Here is an 11,367-nt window from a genome sequence, read left to right as displayed (position 1 = left end):
CTTGATATTTGAATAACGAGGAAGTAAAAAGTTGAACGAAGTAATTTAGTAGACAAACTGTGGTGCAATGATCGAGCCTTGCCTTGTGTGTGGGAGGTACAGCAGATCAGCGCGACTGACACAAACAAAAGACATGTGTCTCTTGTCGCCCTTTGGGACACCACCCGACATGTATATGTCTCCCAGAGGTCAGGCAACTTAGCAAACAGAAAGGGTGCTGCGAATAATACATCAGTTTGTTCCAAATTGAACAAAAATTACACAATTCAATAGCTTGCATCACGACTTCTAAGAAAATTTAAACTTTAACGGAAAAGCAGCCGTCATAAGGCCAGCTTCTCAAGTGCACCTTGTGCATATCAAAATCTGAACAGTGTTGCTACGACAAGCACAGGAGATTGCACACAACCTACTTTGCAATTGTTTCCTTACCAAGAGCAAAAATAAGCACGATCGCAATCGTGACGCCTAAAATGGATGAAACGAGTTCAGTAACCATTGTTGAGAATGCAATGATGTGATTTGTGAGTTTTAGAACGTTCGAGCGACAGCTCAGGCCAGACACAAATGGAACATTTGTAAAAAATTGAATCGACCAGAGCAAAGGACACAATCAAGGACAATCAGACGCAAAACGGAGGAGCTTAACGTCGAGGTGATCAGGGGCACCAAACCTGTTCCGCATACGTGAACCACTGTACCACATATTCTTCGGTCATCACGATCTTCTCAGTCACATTGGTTGCTGCGACAATGTCTCTTGTTGAAGTTCCCCATAAGATCGCATTCGTTGTCCAATTCATTCCACCCTAACATCCAGCGTTTTGTTAAACAACTCATTCTTTTTGGTGCTGAGCTATTTGCATCAATATTCATACCTCTGTTGCAATGAGTTGCTGACATCCTCAAACGAGTTGATGATAGTGACTGATTGATTTTCTCATCATTCACTGTGTGTTGTTTTTCCTGGCTTGAAGTTCATCCCCAATTTCCGTGTGCGCCAGTTACTCATCCACTCACTATCATCATTTGCCTGAGCAATCGGGACATTATCCCTCTATAACTCATCACTCCTGTATATTGGAATCTGTTTTCTTTCTTCACTGATCTCGTTACGTAATCATCAGTTCACCCTTTTCTTCAAAATTTCTTTATCCCTCTGTATATTAATCGTCCCTCTTCGCCGGTCGCTACAGTTTTCGTTTCTCAAGGTATTCCGTCCTTCGCCATAATGATGTAGATTTTCTCTAATCCTCAGATCTTCATTTCTTCTTCTCTCCCTTTTTCCTCGTCTTCTGTTTCCCTCATCAGCCCTTTCTGGCCTCTTGTTTTTGTTGTGGTCGTCAACTTAATCCAACTTGGCGATGGGGGTTTTCCCTGAAACTGTCCCAGTCGAGGATTCAACAGTTCGCGAAATATATTCGTCGCACTCAGTGAACAAAAGTATATCGAAAACCCCATCCAAAAGAAAGCTGAGTAGTGCTAGTATTAGCACTCGTACAAGCGAAGGGTATTCCAGTAAAGGCGCTGAGCTCAATTCGGAGTTCCCATCAACTCTTCGCCCTCACATTCCTGTGCAAGCGACAGGGTACTGCTCATCAGCTTGGCGTGATGTTCTCTATTGGTCTTTTGGTTTCTTAACTGTTGGCGTTTCGTTTCTGCTTTCAAAATGGTTCAATATCGCAGCTATCAAGGCTCGGCGGGTTCGTTGCCCGATTGACAAATGCAACCTTATTCTACTCCAGACGATGAATGGAAAAGAGATTCCCATAAAAATTGTTGCCCGTCGTGTGAAGTTACAAGACCTCTGCCTCACTCTCAATCGTGGAACATCAAGCGATAGAAATGAAGATTCTTCAGTTGAAGTGGTGCAAACAGACAACAGTGACGAAATCGACGTCTTGGCATTCGAGTTTCATTGCCAGTGCTTCATTTTCAACCACTGGGATGTTCGTTTCGTTAGTGTTGAATTTCCGATTGAAAAGCAGCTCTTTTCAAAAATTTGGGAACGTCACGGCTCTGGTCTCCAGGATATCAAAGAAATTGAAGTGAGACGCAACCCATAGACTCTTGACGTTCGTTCTTTCAGTCCCGTCGCCAATTATTTGGAAAGTGCGAAGTTCACGTTCCTCTGAAGTCCTCGTTGGAATTGGTGGCTACAGAGTGTTTCCATCCCTTCTATGTGTTTCAAGTTTGCTCCCTTACTTTATGGTTCTTCGACACTTACTATTATTACGCGTCAGCCGTTTTACTTCTCAGTTGCATTTCACTTTTCATTTCAACCCGTGAAACTCTGTAAGGTTCCTACCTGTGTCTCTCATTTTGGAAGTTTTTATCAGGAAGAATAACCACAATCTCCACGAGATGGCGAAGTTTTCTTGCCCTATTCGTGTTCTTCGCGCTGAGCCACCTCGGCATATTCAGGTAAGCGACGCCTGGTCACCTGAAAATTCAATTCATTAGTTGCAGCTTTTGACTGCAAAGCAGGCCGATGCTTGTCTTTCGACCGTCGTCTCTACTGAACTTGTTCCTGGGGATGTTTTCGCCTTGGAGCGTGGAATCAAACTTCCATGCGACGGAATACTTCTTGTTGGGAGCGTGAGTGCTGGTTCTCCGATGCTAGCGATAGCTTCTCCATTAGGCTCTCATTGACGAGTCCATGATGACGGGAGAATCGAAGCCTGTCTACAAAACACCCCTTCCCTTAGCGTCGGATGACAAAACCATGCATGATCGTCCTTTCAGTTTCAAGCGACACCATAAGCACATTTTGTATGGCGGCAGCGAAGTACGAGACGCTGGACATCTTGGCGGTCCTGCTCTCTGCCTGGTTGTGAAAACGGGTTTCTCCACTGAACAAGTAAGAGAGAAGCCCTTCATCTGAGTGTCAATTGTTTCCATCAGGGGCGAATGATGCGGTCTCTCGTTCATCCAGTTGCTTCAAGCCGAATGAACTTCGAGAGAGAGACTTGGAAGTTTGTTGGTCTTCTTGCGGCAATGAGCTGCTTTACATTTGGGCTCACTTTGTATCAAGGGATTAAAAACGAGTTGCACCCATTTACAGTATTCAAGCGTGCAATTGACACCGTCACTATTGCAGTTCCTCCGGCGTTACCTATCATCATTTCTGTCGGAATTATTTGCGCTCAAGACGCGTGAGTCACTGATGGGTTCAAAAATTCACTCAGTTTCGTTTGTTTGAAACCTAGATTGAGAAAAGGCAGTGGAACCCGATGCCTTGCTCCGACACGCATCAACGTTGCGGGACGCACTAATGTGATGGTTTTTGACAAGACAGGTGACGCTCCCCCCATGGGTTTCACCCAAAATCTTGTCGCGCTTCGCAGGAACATTGACCGAGGATGACGAAGATTTGCTGGCAGTTGTTCCCTCAACATTTCTGGAAACCAGCGGATCCTCTTTGGATGCCGTGAACTCAACGCTCCCATTTCGTTTTCCCCAAGGGACTTCCTTTAAGCTCCAGCGCGTCTACAAGAACTCCCTCTACTCATGGTGATCCGGTCCCTCACCTAGGACCTCCAGCAACGACGCCAAGTCAGCTCTCTGACGACTTTGTTGTGGGGCTTGCAACTTGCCACAGTTTGGGATTCGTTGAGAACGAGCTAATCGGGGATCCGCTTGAGTATCAAATGTTCAACTTCTCTGGATGGGAGTTCGTTCCTCCAAAGTCTCTTGCGAGAATTGAAGAGCTTGAAGAGGATCATTGCGGAACGACGCGTGATCCTATTGATGATCTTGATATGTACAACTCAGTTGTCGAACAAACGGGTGACTCTTCGAACAATGACGCGACGTCTGAAGAGGGTGATGCCCAGTGCAAGCAAAGTGGAGATGCGAGCCGTGAGGGTGCGGAGATGGAAGCGCGCGGCCGTTCCTTCGTGATTTTGCGCGTCTTTGAATTTGATCCATATCTACAGCGGATGACGGTCATCGTCCAAAATCGCGAAACTGGCGACTTGAAAGTTTTCTCAAAAGGATCCCCGGAGAGAATCTCCCAATTGTGTCTCGATGACTCGATCCCTTACGATTGGGATCGGGTTCTTTCAGATCACACTGAGCAAGGTCTTCGCGTTTTAGGGATGGCGCAGAAGAATCTCTGTTTAGATGAGTCTTCTTCTCCCCCATCAGCGCTTCAACGCCTGAAGCGTGAGGACGTCGAGAAGGAAATGGAGTTTTTGGGGTTTCTTCTGTTCACGAACATGCTGCGTCCGTGTTCCGTGACAGCAATCAGCGAGCTCCAGGCGGGTGGATGCTGCGTCTACATGGCTACTGGAGACGGCCCTGTGACTGGTGCTGCAATTGGGTATCAAGCTGGAATTCTTCCCCCAAAGAGCAACATGCTTGTTTCTGGCACGTTAATTGACGACCAGCTGAAGTGGAAGATCAAGCCCTTCGGCCTCTCAATTCTTGACGCTTCAGCAGAAGAGGAGCCAGATGCGTTGTATGCTGGAGAAAGCAAGGAGTCCAATTCGCTGCTCCACCTGATTCAGGGACGGCCTCTGTCGTGAGTCGTGATGATCACACCAAATTGTTACATTTTGTTGCATTGCTTCAGGAAAGTCGGCCTATCAATAACAGGGGAAGCTTTTCGGCATCTTGTCACAGCGCATGCCTCAACGAGGAACGAGGTCGCACCATCTTCTCGATCGCTTCGATGTCGACGCCTTCTGTGCCGAAAAAAGCAGACTTCCTGCATGTTGCCTTTCACGCAAAGAGAAGGGGAAAATTTCGAACCAAAAATGGGACGCGAAACCGCGTAGCATGAACACACTCGAATTCGTTCTACGATACTTTCAAATTTTCAGCCGGATGTCACCCGATGATAAAGCTCTTCTGGTGCAGCAGTTGCAAGGGTTGTCCAATTCTCCAATTGTTGTAAGATGACAATGTTTTGCCTGTTTACTGGAATCTCTTTTTCAGGGGTTTTGCGGAGATGGTAGGTCGCTATCCTTCAACTAAGTTTCTGAACGTGTGTTTTGTTCCAGGAGCAAATGATTGCAACGCATTGAAAGCATGTGAGTGATGCACGAGATTCGACGCTCTTACCTCATCGATTTTGTTCCACTTCAGGCGACGTTGGTGTGAGTTTCATCCGTTCATTTGTTGGTGATGTCTTCTGTTATTAGATTTCTTTGAGCGCGAGAGAAGCATCAGTGGCTGCTCCGTTCAACTGCTCGAAGCAAAAAACAATCCGTGTTGTCCTTGATGTATTGAGGGAGGGGCGTGGTGCCTTAACGAACAGTATTCAGAACTTTCAATTTGTTGCCCTCTACGCCCTGTATGTTTCGTACTATAGTTTGCGTTGTTCATCCCTTCCGTGATTCTTCTTTAGTATCCAGCTCTGCGCTGTAACTCTTCTGAGCCATTTTGGATGCAGCTTGGCGGATGCTCAGTTTCTCTATCTTGACCTGGGAGTTGTTTTGCCGCTTACATATTTCATGTCTTGGGCTCGATCAAGCGAAACGCTCTACCGCGTAATGCCACCTCAATCTCTCCTTGCGTGGAGCATAATTGTGTCACTTGTTGGCCAAGTTGTCGTCCAAGTCCTCTTCCAAGCTGTCGCCCTTTTCTTCATCCTTCCTTTTCTTGGGTCATCTTTCTATGTTCCCTTCACTGTTGATCCCGACAACGAAGCGTACCATTTCGGATTCGAGAATACTGTTGCTTTCATGGTAGCAAATATTCAAACCGTTGTGGCCGCAATCGTTCTAGCCCTGGGCACTCGCCCTTGGAAAATCGGTACGCAACCCTGGTTTGCTCGCCCTTCATTTCCATTGTCTTCAGTGAAGCGTAACATAACTTTCCTTGTTATGGTTTCTTTCTTTACCATTGTTGGATTTGCCCTTGTTGTTCTCAATGAAGCCTCATACTTGTTATGGTTGAGGAGGCTTCTCGGTGTGACATCATTGCCGTTGGCATTCCGCACAATTTTGTTACTCACTATTAGCATCAATATCTTGATTTCGTTTGCGCTTGAAGAAGGTGATTCATACTTTACGAGATGCCAATGAAGATTTTTTCGTTGCGAGTCAGGCATCGTTCGAGGAATTCTTCGCCGTTTCGAGACTCGAGAAGACATGAAGAAATTAAATCGTGAATCTGCTCGCGGCCCAGGGGTGGATGAAGTGGTTCTTGAAACTTCATCTTCATGTAATGATATCCGTCTAAAAATTGAGGGATAGCGTGCTGCTACATATCGCGACGAGGTTGTTTTCCCTGGTTGATTATGCCACAGGATAAACACCGCCACGAAAGTTTCCCTCTTTATTGGCTGAATTGTTTTCTCTTCATTGAATTCGTTCGTTTCGCTAGTAGTTTTTTCTCATTCCTTTATCGCGCTTTCAATCGCGAAGTAGCTATTGCAATAGATCCAATGCCTTCGCCGATTTAATAGGATTAAAGATTCTTGAGCAACGAATGCAAGCTTGTTCCGTATCGTTACTTTTCACTAAGCACCTTCCATGAATGGTGATCCACAGAAAACACGGCTAAGTTGGGGAGTGTGGGTATTTCTGGGTATTTTTTTGCACAAGATGAATCATAATACACAAAAATTCATTTGGCACCCTGACTTACGCCCCAAAATGGCTCAGACCGTTCATCAATTCCTTGGCGCTCCAACAAAAACCGACGAGATTAGGTTATCAGTTGAAGGAGTTGTCTGACGAAGTGATTGCCGAACGAATTGATAGCCTTTTTGCACTGTCTTCACCGCCAAATCGTCGAATTTTCCAGTTGCAGGTATTTGCTCCATCTCATTCGATTCACAGCTTAATTTCTCCAGGACTTTCTAAAGCAACTGAAAGTTACTGATGGAGAATTCAATTTATCAAGGGCAATGCTGCTTAGCGAAATTTATGAATGGGAAGAAGACGGGCTCGGCAGCATCCATGCCATTCAATTGATCTTGCCCCGTCAACAATAGGACTGCATCCGTATCTGGGTTCGAGAAGTGCACTCGATGAATGGGGGAAAACCTTTAGCAACTCAAGCACCACCGGGATACGTGGACACTCGTGAACTTTCTGCATTCCTTCGCTCGCTTGCAGTCAACAATAGCGAAAATTGGCTCTCGGCATCTCGACCTAGTTTGCATCAAACGCCTTCCCTGTACGAAACCCCCCGCAGCCATTCGGCCAACGACTCAAACTGGAGCTCTACCACTCTCAAGCCATGCCGCCTCGGCAGTGGACATCCATCCATTACCGATTTTGGCTTCCTTCATGGATGGACGATTTCCCCGTGGCTCTTCCACAGAAAGAACAGTTTCGTGCAATGAGGTAGTGACCAACTCATCAATGTCCCTGCGAACTGTTCTCTGCCCTTCCAAGGAAAAAACCTTCACCAATCCAAACTCTCCTCGGCAATATTCAACATACGGTCGAGCAGAGTATGGACAGATGGGTCCCCGAGAAGCCGTCGTCCTTGGCGATTCAGGAGCCAGCAAAGCCACTTTGCCTACCAGTAGATATATTCCGAAATCGCGGCGCCATTGAACCTTTGCACACAACTTCTCCCAGCGATTCTTCATCTACAGGGTTTGATGGTGTTCCGCCAGCGCCTCACAGGTATATACGTTCCTCGACGAGAACTGAGGAGCACCCTGTCTTTTCAGCTCCCCTGTGGTCTGTGGAATGGACTATTTGCAACGTACGAGTCCGGATTACTCAACAGCACTTGAGATGATGAGAGAAGTATCAGTGAAACTTGGTCATGATTGGGATGACAATCCGGTTTTCTTGGCTGATTCCTTGCAACAATTGCTCGATAGCACAGGCCGCGTCGAAAAAGAGTGGATACTGAATGACAACAATTCCGTCCCCTAAAAAAACAGTACGACATTGAGTTGTGTTCAACAGAGGCGAGTTCGCGGCGACCTTCGTTGCGCACCAGTATTGGAAGTTCAGATTCCCCGAGCTCAATGTTGCCTCACATCAATTCAGATGCCCCAAAGCCAGTTTGCTCAACTGACAAGTTTCTCCGTTGCAGAACAATACATCAATTGCTGCCTTGAGATTCAATGCAATTCGCGATCCTTTCCACGGCCCTTCAGTTATGGCAACTGTGCATTTCTTTTGAAACTGTCTTCAAATCCAACAACTTGTGAGGTGAGATCTTTGCGAGGCTCTGGCCACGAGGTCATTCAAAGTCGTCGCTGCGACAGATTGATCGCTCGTGCTCCCAATTGAAGCTTTGGATTGCAAAACTTGCGTGGACCCCTTACAAGAATGGCACCCAATGAAACAGAGCACTCAACTGTGCGGTCAAGCGTTAAGATGTTGCCTCTGCTGCTCCAGTTGGTAAACCGGCTTGGAAACTGCTTTTCATGGTGATAACGATCTGGCAGGTCGACGAAGCGGCTGCAATTTGTCGCGATACTGTTATGGCCCGACTTGGTAATGATTTGGCGCAAAAGGCATCTGGTTCTCTAGACCAGCTCACTGAGCTTCACCCAACTGCTATTTTGAACATCGAGGGATTTGAGAAGGCAGAATTGACGGAAGAGCTGGTGAGAAGGCAAGGGCTCGATCCTTGATGGTGTAACTTGACAGATTCGAGGACGCCTGCATCGGCTACTGACCTTGAAATACTTCAGCATCCCGGGTGGTTGGGGAACAGAGGAGTATGAGAACAGTTTTGCGCGAAAAAGTGAGCAACCATAGACGGCATAAGTTGAACTTCTTCAAATTTCTAGGTCTACGATGCAATGGTTTTCTTGTTGGGGAATGAGCGCATTGGAACCCATAGTGCGTAAAATCACCAAGAAATCAGCAAAAATCACCATTGTCAAAACTATTAATAGTTTGTTCGTGGGCACCCACAGAACCATCCACATACACAGCACTTGTTTTTCAACAAAAGTCCAGGGAATTGATTGTCAAGTTGATACACTACCGGTCCACCAATTCCAGCGATTCCGGTTTGTTGGGTGATAGGGGCAATTGTATGATAGGTTGGCGTACTTGAAACTTGTTTCTTAGTAGCTTGGATGGAAACCTCTTGAGGCTCCATTTCAGAAATTGCCGTTTGCCTGAATTGATAGCTAGAAGGCGATTTCTCGCAGACTGTGAGCACTTGTGATGGAGGCAGATGGATTTGGGGGAACTGCAAATGCCAGCCTTCCCTTTTGTATTCTGTATCTTCCTGCCCAATGTGTTGTTGTTGCTGTGGTTGCTGCTGCGGCTGCTGCTGCGGTTGCTGCTGCGGCTGCTGCTGCGGTTGCTGCTGCTGGCGTGGCTGGTACTGCTGGTACTGCTGGTGCTGCTCGTACTGCTGGTGCTGCTCGTGCTGGTGCTGCTGCTGCTCGTGCTGGTGCTGGTGCTGCTGCTGGTAATGCTGCTCGTGCTGGTGCTGCTGTTGCTGCTCCTTCTGCTGTTGCGTTCGCTGCTGCGTCCCAGCAGGAGAGTCAGAACGGACAATCACAGGGGACGCGATGTGCGTGGGCAACGGCCCTGCAGTCTTTAGAAGAGTCTCTCCTTTCCAAAATGTTCCTGCTGCTTCGTGTTCCAATCGTTCTCGGGTGGCGTTTGTTCTTTGGGTAACCGCCTGAATTCGTTGGTCAACAATACTTGCATAGAATGTCTCTTACTTGTCTTCTTCCTGTACTCAGGTGATCCTTTGGCTTTATTGGTGGACTTCTTGTCCTGATTGTTTCCTGGGGAGGAACGGCGGCCGGCGGGGTCCTGATTGTTTCCTGGGGAGAAACGGACGCCGGCGGGGTCCTAATTGTTTCCTGGGGAGAAACGGTCGCCGGCAGGGTTCGTGGTTCGTTGGCCATTTGCTGTGGCTCTTGATACGCTGGTGGTTGAAAGTGCGATGGTTGTAAGATTCTAGGTTCAGCTGGTTGAATTGGGGACGGTGGAAAAGTTACCGTTGGTATCGGCTGATCACTCGGTTGTTCTTGGTTTTCTGGAAACCCTTCTCTCTGGTGGTACGATTCTCTCCTGGAGCGAACAGAAGTTGGAGAGGCAGCTGCGATAGGTGAAGGCTCAGTTGTTGGGAATAGCTGTCCAAGGAGTTTCAGCTGACGTTGAGTGAGACACGGGGAGAAGACGCAAGGTGGTGGCGGTCCTGATGGATAAGGCCGACGCCCCAGTTGCTTTCCCTTGCTCGTCGTCAAGTGGTAGAAGCAGCACGCCTGGCCCCCAAGTTTCCGTTGATGCGCCAATCCGTGACTGGAGCAACAGCAGCAGTGGCAACAGCTAGGGAGCTGAAGATTGAGGTTGACGCTTCGGCCACTGTCAACTTGAAATTGTGCAGGAGGCATCTGAATCTGCGGTAGTGGTTGCATTGGCTTCTGTGCGACCGTTTCGGCCTGAGTCCAGGAAACCGGTTTGAAACGGATGAACTAGTCCTCAGTAACCTAACAATGTTGTGGTCCAACGCCACTTAGCGGTGCATGCGATTATTGGGAAGTAGCCATCAATTGCATCTCACAAGACCATACCACGTCTTTCACGCCAATCTACCAGCAAGAACGCCAATCCCGCCCAATTTACCGAGTGAGTAAAAATTACAGAATTGCTCAATACAGAACTACTACAGTGAAGCATTCAAAAAGTGGCTGTAGAAAGAAAAAAGACACTTTCCCTTGAGTGCATAGAAATGACACTTCGACGACTCTTGAAGCAGATCTCATGCTCAGACAGCCAGCGGCTTGGAGACATCATCATATAATTGGGCCAGTCCAGATTCCCTATTATCCTGTACTAAAGATTGGACAGGACGCCAAATTGGTACACCTCTGACGCTTCTGTGCAGTAGACAACACGGTTAATTTTCTGCCATGGAGCTTTCCATTCAGCATGTTAACTACGCTGTTGGTGAATAGCTAGTTTTGACTTTTTCTCCCCCAACAAGCGCGAGCCCACCGCAATGAAGCAAAATCAAATCAGGCTTAGGATTTGGCTTCAGCCTAATAAAAGCCATCTACGGGAAGCCATTACCCTGTTTCCCCGTGAAGTTTGCCACACTGTAAAGGAGAATGATAACGTTCAGTGCCGCACGGAATCCAAAAGTAGCGGATCTAGGCCGCCAAGTGTCGGCAACGTCGGAATGGGTGGGGAAAAGATGCATGTGCTCCTTGCCTGTTCAATATGGATGGAATGAAGAGTATCATCAACATGATCCAGGGAAATTTCAAGCGGTTCAAAATGCTCAAATTCCGTTGTCATTGCCGGCGGAAACGTCGGGTTTTCGGACGAAAAAAAGAAAGACCAGCAAATTTGGAATTGACTCGTAGACCGGTGCAACTGGTTGCTCTCTATCCGTTCCCTCCCGACACCGCTTCCCTGAGAGTTTCAAGACCTCTTGCTGTTCCGCTACCAATCAATTCAATCAGGAGAA

The 11,367-nt window shown here is 47.3% G+C and overlaps 1 protein-coding gene across 1 annotated transcript; it reads right to left on the bottom strand.

The window, feature by feature from the left end:
* Positions 1–8,817: 8,817 nt before the first annotated feature.
* On the bottom strand, positions 8,818–10,312 carry LOC129616430 (uncharacterized). Its single transcript, XM_055532056.1, has 2 exons — positions 9,611–10,312; positions 8,818–9,567 (listed from the first exon to the last, which is right to left on the bottom strand). The coding sequence occupies exons 1-2, from the start codon at positions 10,310–10,312 to the stop codon at positions 8,818–8,820; spliced, it is 1,452 nt and encodes a 483-aa protein (XP_055388031.1).
* Between the last annotated feature and the right edge of the window lie 1,055 nt (positions 10,313–11,367).

Source organism: Condylostylus longicornis, unplaced genomic scaffold (genome assembly GCF_029603195.1).
Source record: "Condylostylus longicornis isolate FDR11 unplaced genomic scaffold, ASM2960319v2 ptg000204l, whole genome shotgun sequence".
Taxonomy (NCBI): Eukaryota; Metazoa; Arthropoda; class Insecta; order Diptera; family Dolichopodidae; genus Condylostylus; species Condylostylus longicornis.
This window is presented reverse-complemented; position numbering and strand designations above follow the sequence as displayed.

Excerpts from the sequence above, each read along its gene's own strand:
- LOC129616430 (XM_055532056.1), bottom strand. The coding sequence starts at position 10,312 with ATGCAACCACTACCGCAGATTCAGATGCCTCCTGCACAATTTCAAGTT. Across the intron at positions 9,568-9,610 it reads TGAGTACAGGAAGAAGACAA|GCGGTTACCCAAAGAACAAA; the intron begins GTAAGAGACATT and ends CAACGAATTCAG.